Here is a 23682-nt window from a genome sequence, read left to right on the forward strand (position 1 = left end):
CCCTGGGTCGGGCAAAATAGTATTGGGTTTAGTTTTTCTAGTCAGTATCAGCACGTAGTCTCGAATTTGTGCCCGATACCATGATAGACTCCGCCCCCTATTATATCATTATCACATTTTGGGATAGAATACGCACGGCAAAAAGTCCGTGCACCAATTGCACCTCTACCCACTCCTTCGAGGATAAAAGGCGTATGTGTGTGTGATTTTTCAAATAGTGATTTTTCACTAAAGCATGTAACGGACGATAATCAGTCAGTCAGTACTTGCAATTAAGCTTTGCTTAAGAACTGTAGTAGATCGGAGATGAGTGGAAGAAAAATGAAATATATAAGTGGAGTAGCATGGCAAAGAGCACAGGAGTTTCGGCTCCACATTCGTAAATTGTTTGATGTGCGGTGCACAGCGTGTGTGTGGCATCACCGGCGGCAGTCGGTGCGGCGGCGGGCGATGGTTCCGTGTATTTTCTAAGCTCACCTTCGCAAATCCCACATTATCACGTTGTAATAGGGCATAATTACATAATGCAGAACAATTCAAATGTTATACCATATAAACATCTAAGCAACAAAGTATTAGTTGGATTGCCTTCGGAAATAACCCATATTGCTTCAACATTTGTTCATCAATTGGTGTTCATGACTGTTACATCGACATAGTTCATATATATATATATATTTTTTTTTATCTTTAAGCAACGACAACTGTTGACTGAAGTGATTCGAGTAATAATCACTCGAGTAGTAGAGAACATTAGCAACACTGCACAGAACTTTGAATTACAAATCCGTTTAAGGTGCTTCACTGCGCACATGTGAGGACTTATAATATCTACCAAACATTATGGACAACAATACTTTTCAAAGCGGAACACAATTAACGTATTATTGTTTAACAAAAATTACAAGCTAGTACATCGCCTTATATGTGTGTTAGCTATGAACTAATGCACTATGATTGCACAGAGCGGGTTATATTTCGGCGAGTATGTGCTGGCCTATTAGATTATCGGTTGTGCAAGAGGCGCGCGGCGACGGACGCGACGCGAATCGGCTGTCTCCGAGCGTTGACCAACCTCCTTAATTACAGGCTTTAGTGCGCGAGAATGTGATCACATTGTGTACCGACAGGACTCGGTGCCTGCAGACTGTGCCTCTAATGAAATATTTTGTATGTTAAATGTCAGAGCTTTGTAAATAAATTGATTTTGCTATTCTTTTAAGTATGTCTAAAAAACATAATACATGAAGTAAATTAGCTTAAAATTAATTTATTTTATGACTGTTGACAATCATTGTTGGCGCCTAATAACTTCCGAAACTTTAAATATTAAAAAGTGGCATTGATGGCTTCCTATCGCTGTCGTGAAGCCGTCTTTGAGTTGTCTCCTCCAGCGATCGCGGGCGGGAGTCGCACCTGTCGACTGTCAGCACACATGTTGTATCTACTAGTGGAACAATCGAAAATAGCAACCAACAAAAACTAAGCAGAATATCGATACGATCTAAAGTTCGAACATCGGATCACCGAACTTGTCCTTCATTATAAAGAGAAACGTGCACACATACATTTACGTTAAGAGCAAAAACCTTTGCTTACTAATAATTATATTTTGTTCAAATTACAAACAGTACGTGAGGTTCGGAACACAGCAGAGGTGATGATCCTGAATATCTGGTAGATTGAATTATTTATAAAAAAGATCATTTATAATTGAAGACCGGTAACCGGTCAGTCAGATCAATCGACTAGAAAATTTCACCACAACTGAAACGCAAGCAACAGGTGTTTCTTGTTGAGCTTTAGGAAAACTTAGGGACGCGGTAACAATATGAGTAGGTGTCGGACTAAATACTGTAGAGAGTGCTACACTAAAGCAGTTAGTTTACGTTGAATTTGTAACCTAACCCATTGAATAGATAATACACACACCAACTCTACTAGACCAGTACATCACCATAATCAGTTGAAGAAACGTTGGTTATTTTTATTTATTTCTTTATCATCATGTTATTTTATCTATTTATGTTGCGCCAGTCTAAATCATTCATATCCGGAATCTATTTATTAAGGATATTGACTTTTATGTTTTTATAAAGTAACGATGGATCATTTAAATTAGAGTTACATATGTGCAAGTAGTAAAAACTTAATAAAATAGATCGATCAATTTTACATGCCACTATTAAAAATGAGTTACAGGCGAGAAGATATTAATTGAATATGTTTAATGTTATTGAACGACATAGTCAAAATATTAAATGCAACTGTTTAGTCTCTCATTATGTATTAATTATTACACAATATTTTTGTTCAAGACACCAATTAATTTATAATTACATTAAAATAAATACCCATTAAAATAAACTGTTTTGTAACCCCAATCGGAAAGTAAGCATGTGGGTTACCTGATATTGTACCGACCTTATGTAAAGGAATAAGGATAGGCAGGGAAGATGATTGTCGAAACAATATTTATTTATTCAACTATGTTAATCATCAAGTCCTGTGGAGTAACTGTCACGACAAGAGGAAAAAAAAGATACTGTGTACAGTCTGTTACATAATAATGATGGAATCAACCGACCATATAACACTATTGTAATGTTAGCGAGTCGTTTGGAGTGATTCGGTGTGATGTGGCCGCTGCGAGATAACACAAAACGAGCGCATTCCGCGACTCGCGGCTGTTATCTACCGATCTGCTAAAAGTTCACCGGAGTAACGTGTTCCGTGTTATTGAGCATTCTTTATTTCCGCTTGGGGCTCGCGAACTATAAGGCCTCGGGTTGGCTCCAGAAAAATACACTGGATCATATGTTAACAATTTGTAATTCGTACGGCTCAATAGGTTATTGGTAAACTGGTTTAAAAAGTTGGTCTTAATAACAAGGTTACCTTTTATGATAATTTTCTCCCTTTTTATATTACGTGTACCAAATAAAAGCAATTCTATTCACATTTATAGAGCGCTATACTTTTTGTAGAGTATCCAATACCGCTTTTAAATAATTCTTCTAAGTTTTAAATATACCGTTATATTAATATCTTGTAATAAGATCTTATAACTCATCAAGAATCTTCCTGAGCTTCGTAGCGCGTTATTCATTGGTTTTGAGCATTATATTTGAATGAATGAATGAATGAATGAATCCATCCTATCGGAATCCCATCGGAGTTCGGCTAGTTACGCAGGATATATTATAGTACATAAGTGTATGCGCAATACACAGGTGGACTCACTGTTCCTTCATTCTCATAGTTCAGGGAGGCAGCAATCAGACATGACCTGAGAAAGTTTAGGCGCAGGACCAACGGCTTTACGTGCTTTCCGAGGCACAGGGGTATCACACCGCCGACTTCCTGATTCCGAGCTGCGACTGAATAATTTTTAAGATGGAAACATCCAGCCACAATTATTTTTTGCCCGAATTGGGACTTAGGACTCAACTATACTAATATTATATAACTCAAGAGTTTATTTCTTTGAACGCATTAATCTCTGGAACTATATTATTCCCAAGTGCTATGGGCTACGTTTTATTCCAGGAAAATATGTATCTCGGAAAAACATTTAGGCGGGCGGAGTCGCAGCCAAAAACTAGTCTAGAATAGAAGTTAGAAGATTAGACGAGATAACTGGAGCTGAAGGTATAATTCCGTACAGAAATACAAGCCTACAGACGTTGTTATATAAATAGCTTAGTAAATGGATTATTGCAGAGACGTGTCATAATAATTTTGAAAAATGTCTGCCGTCCGAGCTGTATATGTTAAAGGTAAGGCGCACCTCGGAGCGCGACTCCGTTTATTAATGTTCAGATAATGGCCGGCATTCAGCCGGATGTGCAGATGGATCACAGATAAACACTATTCTAATTTTGAAATGTGAAGCACTATCATTGAAATTTATGTGTTAAGAATAGTTTCTAGACAGTTTTAAGATTTCCTGGTTTTGCACTGAATTGATGGAATTTAAAGTATGTTTTATACATTCGAATTAATTATTAAAAAACACGAGTGTACGGCATATTAGCTCCTGAACAAAGAGTTATTTTTATTTGTATGGATCCAGCGTGAAACTTATGAGATAACTGAAAATTTAAGATATACCCTTAGATTTATTTACTCGATGTTTTATTGTTATTAAATGTATAGTCTTAGTATTTGTTTTATACGCGTAGTGCCTGCTCTGCCTCCGTTACGTGTCGTATTGGTGTTTATTTATTATAACCGTTAACTAGACCTTATAATCTATTACAGCTCTATACATTACACATAGCGTGCAGGTTGGGTTGACCGTGTCATAACATCCAGTTGATTCATCGGTGACTCCGGTAACCTTTCCTTTTCTCATGGCTGTGAGCCAACGCCCGCACACATAATGCCAAATTCTCATCGTGCGACGAGTAACAAGCGCAGCCGCGGGGCAAACGAGTCGATATATCATCCGAACATATCCGCACCCACTTCAACATAATTAGGGGTCGAAGTGTTAAGACCGAATATCTGTACAGAACACAGATAATAAATACAGATGTCGTCCGTATGATAGTGTTGAAGTTAAAATATCGATACATAACACTTATGTGTTGGAGGTCTATAAAATGTTTGTACAGAAAGTCCTCAGTGCCGGTTCAACGAATCAAGGATTTTGCTTCTACAAAAATAAATTATTGACCTACTTAATAAAATCGAGTGACAGTTTTAGTAAGTGATCTCTCTCCGAGAACACGTATTGCTAGAGTAATAGAGTACACACACTGGTCAGAATCTAAACTCCGATATTTAATAATATATTTTGCATATCCTGTAATCAATCATTCAGTATTAAATTACAATAATACATAATTAAATACATCAATAATAATCTGTATATCATAATATCCTGTTCGACAGTTGATATCCCGACTAATGGTGCAAAAATAAACAATTGTGCAGCCGTAGTAACTAAAACATTATGGTTATCGAGTACACGGAATTGGTTATCGATAACCAAACCATCGATACTTCTTATCGATACCATCGTTTGATGTCGAGCGATTAACGATTAACATCGAAATCATGTCTGTTAATTACATTTATTGCTGTGAATCTAGTTATGTTTGCGTAATTGTTTTAATTGAGCCAAGTGATAAAAATATACGTCTCGTCTGACATTACATGTTGAGGGAGACGGCCGTGGATCAGTCGCGGCACACGGAACCACCCTGAACAATCACTAGCGGCAATAAAAATCTATTTAATTGTGGTATTACGAGCAATTTATTTTGTCCGTGACTTTTTTCGCAATATATTAATTTTTTATTGCTTATTTGTTCAATATGAAGCCTTATTCAAAAGAGTTTGTTATGTCATAACTTTGGTAAATGAGTTAGTTTCTTATTATTGTGTAGATCACCACTCGGCGTTCAGTCGCTCGGAGAGACGGCGGGCAGCGGGCGAGCGCTGGGCGCATGAAACGCAACGCTGAAACTGTTAGGTTACGTTGATTCGATGACATCCATTGTGACGTAACATTCTGGTCCAGTCAGTTCTACTGTCGATAAAACTATATACAGCTCGGTCCTACTATTACATGTTATTTGTTTTATATTACCTGTCAGCCAATATTTATTATTAACTACAAAGCAATTCAATGTAATAATCTTTGAACCATATAATAATTGGCATACAGAAGACAAGGTCGCGGCATAAAACTAGTTCTAGTGCGGATGGGAGTCGTGAGAGCGTGTCTTTAAGCCGCTACCGTATATCAGACATAAAATCTAAATTTAAATAATTTGTACAGCACGCATTTCGAAAGTGCGTGAAAGTAAAATTTTGTATAACAGAATGAGATTAGAATTCAAGATTATTGATACAAGGTAGCACGTCTCTCTTTCTTCTTTTTTTTTTCTTTCTGCCGCGGAATAACAGTGTGCAAGGACAGAATAACTTATATTGTTGTTTCAGAATGTAGTGCCCAGATTAGTGTTTTGAACTTTAAATGTTAAGAAATGGTTGTCCTATATTATGCGCATTTATCTTTAAATTCTATGTTAAGACTTATATAAAAAAATCTTATTGAAAGACGTAGTACGTGCGGTTCGGATGAGCGTGGTAAAAACTGAGCGCAAGGTTGAATGACTTGTTACATTCACGTGGTTCGGCCTCATAATAGACATTCTATCGAACAATCAATAATTGCGGCCGTGTATGGCGCTAAACACACCCGCGAGCCTTCTTAGACTGAGCTCCGGGTAATTACTATTTACTTATCGCAACTTTGATATTTTGTATTGAATTTATTAAAGGGTCTCATAATGGTATAAAAAACAAATTTTATACCATTGAATGATGAGGCGGGCACATCGCGTGACGGATTGTATATTTGTGACGTTTTTCTTGTTACCTCGCAGGAGTTTTAAAGCTTTTGGCGATAAATTATTGTGCTCGTTATCCTAAAACATACAAAATTACGTCCTTTAATAATGAATACAACACAACGAACACCACCATTAAGCGACAGAAGAGAAAATTCTCGTATATTATGTTTCAATAGGTCCCCTCATAAAAAGTACTTACAATGTAATGGTATAAAATTGGTGACATTTAACAAAAATAACAATATAACTATACCTTAGATATGATATTAAAAGGGTGTGCGCAGGACGAGGTTAAATAGAGTTATCCGTGAGGCATGATTTATTTATAGCTGTGACACATCATTATAAAATACCTTTCATGATTTTACACGTATTCTGTTAGGTATCGTGTGTTTCTGACAGAAACAAATTATATTAATAATATGTTTACATATTTATTAGCAATTACAATTACTACTGCATGCATTAATTATTGAGGCAGCGTGATATAATATTGCCGACGATGGGACAGGTTACTGTGTGCTGAGACGAGTTCACTAAGCGTTTCACACAAGTTCTGTAAATGTAAAAGTAGTTCTCCAAAGTGTTTAGTGATGTTTTCAAATATCATGTAGCAACACTAATTAACTTTTCGTATTATAATTAAGATGAAATCGTGTCAATGTTTTTTAGATCCTAATCAGTCATAAAGTTCATTAGCAACGATGCTGGGGCTACAATTATGAAAATGATTCATTTTATGTATACAAAACTGTTAACATCTCCTACAGGATAATTAAGACGAGTCATCGTGGATAGTTTAAGGGGAAATCTGTTGACTTCATAAAAAATACACCCGCATCAGCTTGGATTGAAGTCGCAATACAGGATCACGATATGGCGCGGTCCAGCGACGAAGCGAGGCGGCTAGGTTTAAAGTTATTTTCTCTTGCATTCATCTGAAACCTTCAGTGCTTTTTTTTAGATAAGTATTTATTTTTAGCCGATATCTTTCAGTTAGGCATAATATTGAAAATGTTTAAAATCTTTATATACTTAGTTTTTATATATTTTTCATGTTGGTTAAAGTAACCTGTCCGCCGTACACAGCATCCGCGCGCCATTCTCACATAACACAGTGCACAAAGCCGATCATAATCAAGCCATCAATCAAGCGCAAGCAGATGCGCCCGCGCACTACACACTACACGCTGTAATGGCCGCCCACACGCGCGTGCTTCGTGATGTATTACTTTGCTTCTGATATTTCATGTCGACTGTTTCCTTTATATCGCTGTTTAGCATTTCATTACTGTCAGATGATTATGTAAGTTTTATATCTCGTTGCATTTACCTATTATTACGTCTATTAAATACTCTTATTTGATGAAAAGTTCTTTCTACATATACATTAAATTTAGATATCATTGAAAAAGGCTCTTTTCATACGTGATTCCTAGGAAAGGCTAAGGCAGATAACCAATTAGCGACTAGCGTTGGGCATCAGTGGTGCAAATCCCTCCATAGAGCCGCGTATCGACTCAAACTGTGCACTATATCCTGTTATAAAAAGCGGTTATAATTTTAAAGTCCTCAATCTAATTGTAAATAAATCAGGACGGCCACGCCGCGCCGTACTGTCATAAAACATATCATTACTATTCATATTCTGCGCGGCAAACACTTGGAATTGTAAATAAGGAAGGGAACTACACGGGATCGCATTGAATCATTCGAAACGGCTCTATTATGCATGCGATTACACAAAAACTGTGATAATGATTCACGAAGCGATCCTTGACATGTGCGTGGGAGGAACAATGCGCGAGGAATATTAGAGGATACTCGATACTACGCTATTACAATGATTGATATTAGGGAAACAAAGAACGTTGGATCATTTGTTAGTTTATTAAATGAGTAGTTATGTTTTATAAATATCCTAATTTTTATTAATGCAGAAGGCCATTGCAACAGCACATATGAAAATACATGATACAACAGTGCCTTTAGTGCGCTGCCAAGGTTTGACGAAAGAATTTGGGTGGAAGATGATTGTGTAGTTTAAAAAAAGCCATGGGAGCTATGGCAGCTTCCCTGTAGCAATTAAAATAGAAGTAAAATCTACACATTTTCTCACTGTACTATGTATAATTTTTACGTGCTTATATTTTTTCTACATCTGTGCGATATTATTTTGTTTTTTTTTTCAATCAGAATACATTTATATTTTATTAACATGATGTTTGCAAATAGCAAAACGCGTGGTTGATCTCCCACTTATTTAATACATTATAATAATTTAACTTATTGTAATGAGTTTTAATCATTACTTTCTAAGTTTTAGATGTAAGATGGTTTCAAACTCATTGAAACAAGCACCATATTGGGTGAATTCAAATTACAATACAAATTGCTCGGGGCGTCACGGCGCAGGTGGATCCTATTACAATCATTATAGCTCAGATGTGTTGCCAACCGCACCGAGATAGAGGAACTTGGCGAAATCATCTGTCACTCAACATGATGAATTTTACCTAATATACAATGTATGTTATTTATATTATAGGATTTCATTAATACATTTTTAGTAGTTAGTCTCTCAGTAGTAGAGGAGGCCCATGCCCAACAGTGGGACAGCTTATAATACAGGACTGATATAATTATTATAATTCATTTTTATGTTATAAGGAGCGAACGAGCTTACAATTCAAATGATGGTAAGTGATCACCGCCGTCCATGAACATCTGCTGTTGGTGTACCGTTATAAAATAAAGTATTTTTGGCATTAATGATGTTTAGGTGGTCATATTACTCATAAACTTTTTCTTTTTTAATCTTTACTAGCTTCCGCCCGCAGCTTCGCCCGCATGGATTTCGGACTTCAAAAATGGAGGAGGTGCTCAATTTGTCGGGATGTTTTTTTAATGTATGGTGGTATGCAGGTGGTCTGATTGTCCGATCAGGGTCTGATGATGGGATCCTGGTGAAATTGAAGGAACTCCTCTAATATTATAGGCAAACCTATGACGATTTCGGTATTTTATATAGCATAGCTGTTGTCCGCGACACCATCCGCGTTTCCGTCGTTTTTCGTAAAAAAAAGTAGCCTATGTCCTTCCTCACGGTTCAGTGGTTTTGATGTAACAGACAGATTATCTATACCGATATCTATGATTAGTTTTTGTGGAATATTTAATAATGTTAACTTTTCTAATTAGGGATGACTGAGAGTGTTACAAACGTAAGAGTAGACAAATATAATGAGAAAGCTTCTAACTGCTAAGCTATCAGGAGTTACACGTGTTATTGTGAGTCAACCATAAAAGATAGACGTATGCTGTCATGGGATATTTTTTATATAATTTTAAGGAGAACATTTCCGTCATACATGATTTCTGTGTAGCTTTAACCATTAAGGTTGCACACGCGACGGAAGCTTAAAAAATGGAGTAACTTCTCCCGTTTTCCCAACATTTCCCTTCACTGCTCTGCTCTTATTAATTATAGGGTGATGAAAAGTATACTATAACCAGCTCAGGAGTATGAAAAATAATTGTACCAAGTTTCGTTAAAATCCGTCGAGTAGTTTTTGTTTCTATAACGGTTATACAAACAGACAGACAGACAGACAAAAATTTTACTAATTGTATTTTTGGCATCAGTATCGATCCCTAATCACCCCCTGATAGTTATTTTGGAAATATATTTCATGTACAGAATTGACCTCTCTACAGATTTATTATAAGTATAGATTATATTTTGATGGAAATTTGATATTTTTTCAAACAGGAGGCATAGACCTTACCTTACTGTTTCTCACTCAATGTGTGTTTGAGTAATTGAGGCATTATTGTTATGAAATGATAGTATCAGTGAGCGCATCATCCGAGTTAAAATATTGTGTTTTAATGTATAAAACTTTCATTACATTTGACAGAGCATTAGGAATTGTTTTCAAAATGTAATCACAAAATAGATGTAGAAATGTTTATCGGATAATCAATACAAGTATGAGCAAGCAAGAATAAGAGCTGTCATATATTAATTACTCCACGAACAGATCAAACCACCCGATCCACACCAGTAACAAGTACCATAAAGTTGTTAGTTCCACCACAAGTTATGGTTCATTGTTCGAAATGAGCCTCAAATATGTATCGATCTATCGATTAGTTGAGTTGTGAAGATACTCATTATTATAATCCATATTTAATATTCAAGTGGACGTCTAGTACACTAGGAAGTCTCTATAATATAATTTATAAAAACATTAATCTTAAACATAAAAACAGCAATCAAATTTAAATCAATAATTCATGTATTAGCGATCAAAAACCACATTATTAAATATGAAATAAAGTTGATGAGTTAATGAGTACAGCGTACTTGTGCCGAGAGACGAAAATATTCACAACCGCCGCGGATAATTGTGGATTCGATTGCTCATAATTACTCGCCGCGTTCTAGATCTGCTGCTGTTACTCATCTCGTATGAATTATGAGTTTTCGTCATTGGATTTAACATTACTTTCGAGGCCTCTGTCCACTTCTGTTTTGGGTTCTTAGGCCGGTCACTAACAACCGGCGATATGTCGTGGCGCAGTTGTTGGCAGCATATGTTCTCGTATATTGTTACTGCAGTAGATCGTAAGTTTCCAGTAGCGCGGCGGAAGTCAGAGATGCGTCGATGCGACTTTATGGACAGCCATGACAAGAAATTCTTATTTCCATGGACTTGTCCCTCACTTTTCGGAATCGTGCGTTTCTATTTCGACTTTTCAGTTTGGGAAATAAGCTATGGTTGATGATGAAAAATAATTCTGTATCATGTACTATTAACCTAACATTATCTCGTAATTTTGAAACAGTAAGCGGCCTACTAAAACTACGGACTGCCTGTGTTATCTTTTGTTAAATTACTTATGAGCTACAGAGTTATTGCCCATTTAATTTGGTTGTAGTATACACACGATGGTCGGCATGTCCTGGGTCGGGTTCCAAGTAACTGACTCGGTCTCAAACTCATTAATTTCGCAGTCTACGGCGCCTCTGGGCAAATAACGCGTAATTATTATAAATTATAACATAATGATCTCTGATCATAATATAGAACTTATAATGTCAAACTTACACATAATAATATTTTAGCTTCCCTAACGCTAACTAGCGCAAGAAGTGCGAAGATAAAATTATTTAATAACGTCTATAGCAAATAAATATGTTCAATATGTATGTCAATATATTTATTATATTGTAACTTACTAGTACTTATTATGATCCTTAGAACAGTGGCATCTCATACAGGCCGTGGATCGGGGGGTAAGGCAGAGGACCGGCGCATGCGCACGGAGCCGGTTGTCACTACTCAACAAAAACGTTCCTGCAACATCTACGAAAAAGTGCGTCGCACAGTCCCCACGATGATGGGAAAATACGCCTTACTTTATTTTATTTCATACTGACATCATAAATGCGAAAGTTTCTCAAAATATTTTGACGTTTACATCTTTGTTGGAAGTAAATACAGTACTTAACGACATTGTCTTTGACAGGGACTATTTCTCTTAAATAAACAAATTATAATAAAAAGACATAGTTAAGGTTAAGTGAACCCCAATATAAAATTTCTTTCGACGTATAATCGCGAAAAGTTGCACGTGGAAGCCAGAGTCAAATTATATCCAGAGGTTACATATTGCTACAAACATTCAATAAAACCTTCCATATAAGGTAACTAATATAGCCTTTGGTAACGTAAGGGCTCCATCACACTGAACGAATGTTGTAAACTCCGTGCATTCTTGCTTTCAACCTCGTGTCAGATGTCGGGTAAAGTTCGCTGATGGCGTGTATCCGTGTGTGGGCGGCAACTGACTGCAGAAGCTTCCCGCAGTTGAGTAAGTCGACCGCATGAAGTCAATGTGATGCGATTTTTTAAGTTCGTTTACACCGTATTTAAGATCGGGTCTAATGTAGCCAGTCTGCCTAATATAATTATGATATGTAACTAGTTACTTACTAAAATTAATCGAGTTTTCTTTGTGTCGCGTAGCATTATTCTAAGCGAAGAAAGTAGTCCGGAGTCTAGTGTACCAACTCGCAGATGAGGCTAATTAGTTTGTGGGTTCAATTGGTATAATAACAGCGAGTATGAGCACAGTAGCGCACAGTTTCCACACCGCGCTCTTACTTCACGTGTCATCAATCTTCCGTTGTCGCGCCGCGCTGCGCCGAGCCGCGCGTCTTATCAAACGCAGTCAATTTTACATAGCTGTGCCGCACCATGCCAGTTACGAGCAAAGATATACTTTTTTGTCGACTGTCCTAGTGTGTGGTTAATTTAAAGACATTAGCTACCATTTGGTGAGGTAGACTACTAAATAACTCTACATAACGGCAGGGAATATAAATTGATTGGTACCTATCTAAATCAATTCTCTTATCTGAAGGCCCTAATAAATTATAACATCACAATTGACAACGCACATATAACAAAATTCCGGTGTAAAGTCACGTGTATAAAATGTCTCCACCGATCTCTGTGCCCGGCCCTGCCTCGTCCCGGGCTCGGCACGGATGTGTGTGCTTTAAGTTTTCTAAATTATAATGAACACCTACATTGGTTATATTTTTATAGCCTATCGATTGAAATAGACCGATTTTCGCAACCGCGCGGGACGCGGGACCGATGAAAGGCCGCGCTTGTGTAATATCGTCATAACTTCAATGGTTTACGAATTAGAATCATCTCACGACGACACTGATCTAAATTATTCATTTTATCTTTAAATATAACATAAGTAAATTTGTGTTGCTCTTACATACATTGCAGGAATGCATATGTGTAGCAATAAACGAACTGATGCTCACTAAACACTAAGTTAGCGAAACGTATTACATTTAGAATCTTTGTACGTATATTCATTGACGCTACAATATAAATATGTAGCGATATAAAGCAACATTATCGTAAAGTACTAGATCAGTGCGATAAACAAAACCCCCATGTAACTCACGACGTTATAAAAGTTACTTTTCTCCACCGGAGCGAGACATGAGTTACAGGCGCAATATTTAATATTATGCTAATACAATTCATTATTGTAACAGACCGTCACCGTGGTTTCAGTTACAGCAAAGCTCGCAGCGTAGTTCGAGAACTATGTTGCACTTTTATATACTTAAGTCACTGTTATGCTAACATCGTGTTGTAGTTCACAAAAAGGTAGTCCTCGCAGAGAACATATTGTTTACGAAGCACACAGATCTTTAAATTAAAATCTTTCCGAACCAAGTATAATGATGTAGACACCTTGGTTCTTAATATACCTACTATTACGGCTGATTATAATTTCGTATAAAGTGATATGACATACATTATGCATGTATGACCTACTATCTACTTTGCCAGGACCTTCGTATGGCCAAGTCCAGTTGGATAGGTGCTACGGCTTTGTCAATCTCTATCGCCAAGCAGCAGTATATGAGTTATTAACTATCTTTATAACGACGGTCCCAGTGGCACACTAATCGTGACAATTTGCCTATCATGTTTGTATTGTTGCAGTTATCAACATAGTTATGACAATGACTATTACTGGGGCATTACATTTGCAATACATTCAGTTCTTACTTACACGATTTCAAAATGAAAATAAAAGTACATCGCCCGCGCAATCTTTGAACGTTTTTCTTTAAATGTAATATTTGAAAAAACTCAGGTTCCGTCTTTATATTCATTCTAGCAGGTGTACACAAAAAATGTAATTTTAATGTTGACCAATAGCATTGATACAATTACTTCTAACTCAGTGGTAGTATGTTTATGAGAGGTGTTTCGGTTTGGTTTCCCGCGGTATTTGTTCGTCTCTAGATATATATTTTTTAAAGCAATACCTATGTGGATTAAGGAAATGTACAGGATTTGTTCGAAAAATGACGTCAATAAAAACACCAAATAAGTCTCTTCGTATTGTATAATAATATTTTGCTTTGTAAACCGTTGATATCTCAGACTTGACTCCCTGTACATACAATCATAATCTGTGCACTACTTTTGTTATGAAAACGCATAGATTTTATGTTAAATATATTTTTATTTCGAAATAAATATCACCCTCTTCATTTACCACACGAGCGAAGCTCCGTCGTCTAGGCGCAATTATTTGCAATTCTGCCTAACCCGTCGGTGAAACGATTGCAGATTCACGTATACAGAAAATACTCTGGCAGGAAATATTATTATTAGTAGGACCTAAAATACGCGAGCATGCGATATTGTTCATAATCCCTCCATTAGTGTTTTACTGATACTTTGGTAAGGTTGCGTGGTTGTCGTCACGTCGCCGCATCAACATCGAGGGGCGACTGTCGCTCCTCCCCCAATCACTTTTTCACACGTCTACTGACGGCGCCGGCTCATGCCATTGATTTAGGACGAATTACCAGCTCAGCGCAAAAAAGGTTAACTGCCTACAAGTGACCTCGCTTACATAGAAGCTGAGAACCATGTCTAAAATTGTAATTCGAATTAAGTATCACTTAAACGTTAAAATTGTACATTAAACAATTTATATTTTATAAATAAATATTTTAGATACAACGGACAGTTTAATAATAATTATAATTTAATCTGTCATCATTTAGTAATAAAATATTTTTTGTGCTTTAATTTTTGACAGTTAACTTTAACATTGGAAATCAGTTAATTTCTTAAATTTCAATTACAATTAAATCATTATGCTTTAAATTAAAAACTTTTAAGACAACATAAACATTGTTTAAACTATCCGTAATATTATAATAATGATCAATTAGCCTCTGGGCTAATAAAAGCTCTCTACATCACGTACAGGAGTAACAATAACTAAATGAAATATCAGATAATCACAGAAAATGTACACCATGGTCGATTTATACTAAAATATTAGGTAAATGTTAATATTTTAGATTCTTGGATTAAAGAACGTGCTTTCAAAATCTTGGTTTTAGAAACCAGGCTAGTAATAAGTATATACTTTATTAAATATGGGAATTAGTTACGCACTATTATAACTTTGATATTCTCTAATGCTACTAATTTACTAGGTATCTTCAGAAGTCGCCAGAGATCCAATGTAATCAAGGTTCCATACAAGCGTCACATCTCTTTAAATAAAATATTTATAGTCTCAAGCCATTCAGCGTTCATTCTTCATTCTTGTTGGGATATCCGCATACAACGTCTGCAAGATTGAAACCCAAGTCTATATACAATCATGCACAAACTATTATTGCATTTTAATTAAAACAATATTTTAAGTTACGTCGACCGTTAAATTATTTCAGTCTCATTTAGTTCACATCCGGAAAAAACATAAAATTAAAGATAGGAAATCTAAAAATAACATCGTCGACAAACAGTGAACGTACCCACTGGGCACTTTAAAACTAGACCTCATAAAACAAAAAAAAATGTTCTCAAGTTCAGAGCAATCGCGATCGCGAGGATTCTAGCTCGGAGTCGCGGAGGTGCGACTCCTCCGGCCTTGACACTGAGGGCCGCCTCGCAGACACGTATATAAGAGGCGCGCGGCACACTGATCGACATTCCTCCCTCGACACCACCCGCTGCAACATGAAATTGGTACGTGCTCATCACGATCATATAATACTCGTCTTGTTAGTGAACGCGTCCGTAGCCCGCGAATCTGATCCTAGGTTCGAAGTCCAGGTCGGAAAATTGAAAGTGTGAATTTTTGTTTTTATTAAATCAACGTGAATTTCCCGATAGGGTTTCTGTCCAGTATATTTTGGAATGGGATAAAGTTCGGCACTAGTCGCACTCCTACTCCCCCTAGGGATTATAGTAATAAGAGCGGAGCTGAGTTACGGAAATCCATGACATCCGTAATTCATTGAACGTAGCCGCCGAGTTCGGTCTACTAATCAGTCTTCCAATCGGTCTAAAATGTTTTTGTGAATCGTAGGGTTGAGCAGCCCCTGTTTCTATCACGTATATTAGCCCTTAGGAACATTATCGAGTGTTTATTTGCCCAGTTTGTGTTTGTTGTGTATTTGTTTATGTCGGTAGTCCCACTGACCCGAACCTCTCATTGTGTTCACTTTTACGTCGTGATGTTTTTTGTTCGTGGTTTATCACGTTTTATTGAATTATGACATTTTTGAAGTTACTTTTATATAATATTTGCAGTGTTTCCAAGTTATTGTTATTTTATTTTTTGGGGATTGCGTTTCCAAATATCGTAATATTATTTCATTTCTTATACCTAAACCTAAACAATATTTGTTTTTGTAGTATCTTTCTTTTATTGAAATCTAGTCTCTAATTGTGTGACTATGGGATGGTCCCTAAAATTTTAACTATTACACTGTTTAGTTACGCTGCCAGTAGAGCAATGAGGCAACGGTATTTTCTTGTTACTTTACATCATTCAGATTTGTGTATAATGTTGCAAATTTTACGTTTCTGATCACGGAAAAGTTACATTTTAAATGATGATAATCGAACATACCAGTGGCTCCTAGACGCAATCTATGAGGCGTCATCGCATTTACGAATAAATTAAAATAGAATTACTAACAAAAGAGCTCTAATAAAATCAATTCCCTATAAATTGCCGCAAGGTTCACATCACACTCCCTCATAAATCATCGAAACCATAATTCAATATTGTTTATTACTCACAATATCACTTTTTAATTTCTGTTACCATTTTCATAATAATAAAGGTAATTAACGTTCTTGATGAAATGTGTATTGTATTGTCAATCAACGAATTCGAAACGGACACAATAATAATAGTTATAATTTAATCTGTCATTATTTACAAATATAAAAATTCTTGAGATTTAATTTTTAACAGTCAATTTTAACTTTAGAAATGAGCTGCTGATTTCGTAAATTTCAATTATATTTATTATTAAATAATTGCGCGTTACAATGGAACACTATAAAAATACTTAAACTATCCTCTACAACACGCACAGGTGTAAGAGTAACTAACCAAGGTGTCGGATAATCTCAGAAACTGTACAACATGGTTCACGATTTACACTAAAATATTAGGTAAAAGGTCTATTACAATAAACTCTACTGGAACTTTAAGCGAACCTTTCGGATGCTCCAAACTTGATGGATCTCATAATTTGGTTCTTTGCAGATCATCCTCGCCGCTATCGTGGGCGCGTGCGCCGCGGGTGCGCTGCCGCCGTTCGTCGCGCCTCAGTTCCGCGTAGCGCCCGCGTACTACGCCGACACCAGGCCGCGGGCCTCGCTCGAGAAGAACGCCGCCATCATCAGGTCCGACTCGGAGGTCACCGACCAGGGATTCAGATACGCTTACGAAACTGAGAATGGTGAGTCATATTATATTTTTATTATTAAAGGATCGCTAATGAAGTTTACAAACATTTGATTAAAATCTACACAAATAGCAACAATTTATTATGAATTATTATTTTGTTTATAAGCAATGAGCCAAAATGTTCGAAATAATAGCAAAAACCTAAGTATTCTATGTTTTATTACATTAAAAAAATAAAACAGATCATTAAAGTGTTTAAATAAATTGAGGATTAGAGGAAATAGTTGATAGGAATATTACTTTAGTCGAAGGACGCTCGAGCAGGAGAGAAAATAGAGAAAATACCAGTGAGGTGATGCTGATTTTGAGACATCGCATCAATGTCAGTGCAGTGATGATACCTACACATTGTAAATAAAAGTTCGCATTATCCGTTATTAGTTGGAATACTAGCATCAGCACTATAACTACTTAAAATACAAAATGTGAGTATTAACCCCCCATTTCCCAAAAATCAAACCGCGGTCACTGTTTTACTCAACTCCTTATACTACCAATTGACAATGAGCATCATACTTGGATTATGACTATCTCGTAAAATAATAAGTATTTAATTATTAACAAAATTAACAAAAGAATACTCCGCACTTCGACTTACATTGAGGAAAAGCCAATATAAATTCTTTAGCAACGTTTAACAATTAATACAAGACAAGATGATTTACTTGTTGGGATTTCCGCGTCCCAAATAAGGAGCGGCCATTTATATTATATACTATTACAATAAATAATTATTCTTAACAGTATTCGAATGAAACCTTCAATACATTGTTACTATGCACTTAAAAATTATCACGAAAATTATATTATGTACATAGTTTAACACAAGTCATCCAGGGCCCAAGTAAATATATAAATATCTCCATTCCATTCCATAGCAGTCAACGCCCACATTCCCATCGCTGTGGGTTGTCAAAGGCGGTATAACTTACCATAAAATGATACTCGCCCATTAACAGCCTTGTGCCAAAATACTGCAATTAAAAGAGACCCACACGTGCAAAACCGTAAAAGTCTTTTCTACAACTTGGGGTCATTCAAGCGCAGCATGAAGAAGCTATAAGTCAGGCCGGCATAGCCGTGCCAACAGCTAGGGAAATGTTTTTATATCATGTCGGTGGAGATTATGGGCTTCACTTTACTTTACATCAGGTGCAGTGCAATCAGTTTGTCGGGCTTCGATAAAAATAAAAATGACTTGTTGACACTAGTTCTCACCGAGTCTTCCCTTCGGCAGGTATCCAAGCGGACGCGGCGGGAGTAGAGGCGGACGGTATCCAGTCGGAGGGCGGGTTCTCGTACACGGGCGATGACGGTCTCGTGTACGCGGTGCGCTACACGGCCGACGCCAACGGGTTCCAGCCACAGGGAGCGCACCTCCCCACGCCGCCGCCCATCCCTGAAGCCATCGCCAAGTCGCTGGCCGAGAACGCCAGGGATGAAGCCGCTGGCGTATTCGACGACGGTAAGTGTCACTGTCAATTCGTAAATTCTCTCAATAATAATTTGTTTGGAATTAACTTCCTGTAGCTGGCTCTACACAAAGATAAAATCAAAACGGAATAATAATAACAATTATCTAAGAGCTTAGTGAATGAAATGTAGGAGTAAATGTGAATAGCAGTGTTGGTTTCATGATTCGGATGAATAATAAATTTGTTTTGAATACAAATAAGAGTAGCTCACACAGAGACTACTACATTAGCTATGAGTTATCTTTATTCATTCCGAGTGAATCATGAATAGGCACAATAACTCGCAGTATGTAAAGGGCGGTAATGATGCTATTTACCCTGTGATGACGTCATCGCAGCGAAATTAGGCGTTGTATATTTAGATTTTGATAATATCATGATACAATACATAGTATATTACTGTATACATTTTGTATATTACCTCAGAGTCGTGCAATTCCCGTTCTGAGGTCCCGGGTTCGAATCTTGGGTCGTGCAGTTATATTTGATTTTATTACTCAGTATCAGATCGGGGTCTGGTATTTGCGCCCGATATGACGATAGGCTCGGTCCCCTATCACATTATGTGAGGGAATATATGTGATGAAAAATGGGTTCCCTAGTTCCACCTCTACCTACCCCTTCGAGAATAAAGGGGTGATTCGTGTGTCCGTGATTTGTATATTGTGTTTCATAAATTAAATAAATTCATAGAATAATTTTAATCCTAAGGCAAAAAAAATATGCTTTTGACTCAATTTGCCGAGTTTATATTTATGATTAGACAGTGAACTCAGTTTCTGTCAGAAACAAAATGTTTTTTTGAGAAGGAAATCGAATCTAGTGTTAAATCGCTGGCAGGTGCGGCGGCTACTCGGGGATGATGTGTAATCCATGAACGCATTAAAGCAATATCGATAGTATATGAGTTTGTAATCAGGAGACAACATGCTGTAATCAGTTCTAGGCGGTAACCTCTGACAAATTGCATAGACTTACATGGTGGCGAAACAAGGAACCTATCTACAGGTTTTATAAAGAAGTATGATTTGAAAGTATGTTTATAGCCTGTAATCCTTAGAGCCCCTGAACTGAAATATTTTTAGTTTTGCTATACTATAATATGAAATGTTTCACAAGAGGCCTTTTCCATGGGGACCCGCAAACATAACTTAGTGTCTTTATTATAATTTGGTAAGATTTAAACATTCATTCAGCATGACCACATTATTTTATAAAATAATTACCTAGACTATGACCCGTTGCATAATAATATTGTATATCGAAGTATGTGCGTCACAAAAATTCACAGATAGTCTTAATTGTACCAGATAATGCGTGCCCTAATGTTCAAATCATTTATGTTGCAATCCTCATGTCCCATTTCACACACCTAACATTCCTGCCTACCAAAGAGCGGCGCAGTCGTGAAGGCTGGTAATTTGGGCGCGCCCACCGCTTTGATTCTCGGTATTTAGGCCACTAATCATACACGCATAATGCTTTGTACATTATGCAAATATAATTTATTCGATAATTGACGCATAAAGAGTGCCCAGCTCCGAGCACTTGTCACAGATATCATTTATAACGCTTAATCTTCGCCAATTTTGAAACAGCGCGCAACTGGGGCAAGAGGTGATGATGTCTGGATCTGCTTTTACTACGCATGCATCTAACATGCGTGTGTAGAATATTAGTTCTTGTTCAACTTTTTGAAAGTGTCACAGCTTAGGCATTTTGCCCTCTCAAGACGGGGCTTGCCCCTTTCGCCCTACTTGATGTAAATAACGTTATAAATGAATAATGGCTGTGCATTTTCTTAAATTAAATGTTGAATAAAAAATAATATTACACCTTTTATGGTGGTTTTCTGTGTCCATTTTTTCAATCCCAAATGACATAAGGAAATAGCACCAAAACCGAAAAACGGAAACAAATATTTAAAATAAGCACTTAGTGCAATTATTTCGCCATCTCCCTCGCACTCCCAAATTGTTATGGGTATGACGTCATAGCGTATGCCACGCAACCTTTATAGTTGTTTGATAGTTGAAAGAGATTTAAAGAGCATGATTTTATATCAAATAGATTTTTGTATATTTTTAATTTTGAATGACGCAATGAAATCATTTTATAAGAAACACTGTATCTATATTTTAGTGTCCCCTTAAGATGCGAAATATATAATTTTCAAAATAGTAAATCTAGTTATCGATAATCCATACCAGTAACCTTTTGGCTTTCTGCCAAGAGGTAATTTATCATCCTATGTACCAACATTTCAGCTTTGATAAATTATCGCCTGATTATCAAATGGGTAGGTTTGTTATCTGCAAGATGAACATCCGCTAATATTTTGATTTACTGATCTTATGATGATAGTTGTAGTTAATTGAGCGTGAAATAAAGCAACGTATATGCACAGCAAAAAATATCTTCAAAATCTTAATTCTATTTAAAAGCTAGGCAACGTTTCCACAATTTGCTTGGCATACAAAGTTTTCATGTGAGATCCAAACTGGTCAACGCCTCTTCTGCTAACACAGTGATATTGTAATATAAAACACATAAAAGTTTTATTAACGAGCAGCTGGAGTAAGGTCAGTGAGGACATTACGCTTGAATTTAATACAGTGAAGTAAATACGATTGGACGCGTGTCGAGTGATGCCTTTCGTGCTGTAGGTAATTGTGCCGGCTGTTTACTTCCCGAAACTTTAGCATCCATTCATTCATAAAACTCGTATTGCCATATTATGCTTTTTCTTTGGTTAAAAATAAACATTGTAACGAGAATTTTGCTGTTGTCCGACCTTAAGATGATCATGTCGTTGTTGTTTAATAACCAGCGGCAAGCATTTAAACCATTCAAGTTTACAATTAAATAATAATAAACGGTAATTTTGTCCAGTTTTGGTAAACTTTTAAATTTTGAATGACATTAAGTGTAATGACACCTACGCTTCTGTTAGGCTTATGGGCCATCTTTATCTGAATTTAGATTCCGTATTGGCTAACAGATCTAGCTTGATTTGTTTATCAAGTTACATTGGACTAGTTTAGCGGGTCATAGGCCTAAAACATAAATAATTTTTGACTCCTGCAAAAAATGGAAACACATCGCAGTCACCTGATCGTCAATAATTTTATAATCCAGACCATAATAGCATATTAAAAAAAATATAAACAAACAGACATTACGCCTTTATCCCTGAAGGGGTATGTGGAAGTATTCTTGTACACCCAACTATCGCCACAAATGTTTTGTCAATTGATATGACAGTGGGCGAAAGTGCCATGTCGGGCACAATATCCTGATTCTTGGCTTATATTAAGCAAAATACAATATTTCTTACCCGACCCAGAATTCGGGGGGAATGGTATTATGAATGAAATACAGCTCCGCCATCGAGGCAGTGGATAGCATATTCGTTTCTTTCATATCTTATTCATATTATTTTTTTTTTTTATTCCAGGGAGCTACCACGACGCGAAGTACAACCCGCTGGTGGAGGCTGCGCGCGCGCAGTACGCGTACCAGCCGGGTAGGTTCGTGCCGCCCTTCCACCGCCGCTACTACAACAAGTACTGAACACGACACACACACGCCTGCTAGTGCCATTCTACATCTCTATATATAAGTTTGTACACAGTGATCTTAATAAATGATTACATTTTGTATTTATTCTTTTATTACGTATTTAAGGTTTTAGTATTTAACGAGCATAAACAGGGTATTGGACACTAGTATGAGAACAAAACGAGTGTGTGTAGAAGGCGGTGTGGATCGCCGCAGTAATTTTGTGACTTTTGTAAGGGGAAAGGCTTTTCATGCGAATGAAGCCGCGAACACCACCTAGTTCTGAATAAAAGACCGGACAAAGAATTTGAAACATTTAAAACATTAGTCGTATTACGGAGATACATAATCACCTCTTACACTAAAGCGATACATATCATTATGTATTCACATATACGTTAGTAGGCGATTTGTAAATCATTATTAAAGAAGTTTATTATATTTTATCTTTTAATGTTTAATAACGCCATAACACTTTAAATAAGTATTGTAGGTATTTATTTTATTTTTACATCCCCAAACCTGTCCCGACAATAATTAATTCCACCGTAAAATTTTCGATAATAATCATTCTCAAAATGCTAGACATTCTACACACTTTGAAATTCATGTTATTATCTTTAAGCTAGATTTGTTTAAGATTAAATTGTAAAGGTTAATCACCAGAAATTGCTTTCCGATATCAACGCAATAGATCGCACCGTCCCGTCATCCAATAACTATGCCTAATTTATATAATAAAAAAACATAATTATATATTCAGTTAAATGAACAGGTAACTATAGTAGTAATGACCGCTTACAACCTGGAAAAATATTATGAAGGCCGCAATATGCAAAGATTTACTAATAATTGCTCAAAATTTTAGGTCTCTGGAAATTTTACATTATCAATATATTCCTTATTAAATTGTGCATCTCGTTGGTTGC

The 23682-nt window shown here is 36.5% G+C and overlaps 1 protein-coding gene across 1 annotated transcript; it reads left to right on the top strand.

Annotated features, from left to right (window-relative positions):
* The first annotated feature begins 15871 nt into the window (after window positions 1-15871).
* Window positions 15872-22854, top strand: LOC115447255 (cuticle protein 3). Its single transcript, XM_030174251.2, has 4 exons — window positions 15872-15976; window positions 17514-17709; window positions 18955-19182; window positions 22650-22854. The coding sequence occupies exons 1-4, from the start codon at window positions 15968-15970 to the stop codon at window positions 22763-22765; spliced, it is 549 nt and encodes a 182-aa protein (XP_030030111.1). The 5' UTR covers window positions 15872-15967; the 3' UTR covers window positions 22766-22854.
* Window positions 22855-23682: the final 828 nt, after the last annotated feature.

This window comes from Manduca sexta, chromosome 16 (assembly GCF_014839805.1).
Source record: "Manduca sexta isolate Smith_Timp_Sample1 chromosome 16, JHU_Msex_v1.0, whole genome shotgun sequence".
In the NCBI taxonomy this organism is placed as follows: domain Eukaryota; kingdom Metazoa; phylum Arthropoda; class Insecta; order Lepidoptera; family Sphingidae; genus Manduca; species Manduca sexta.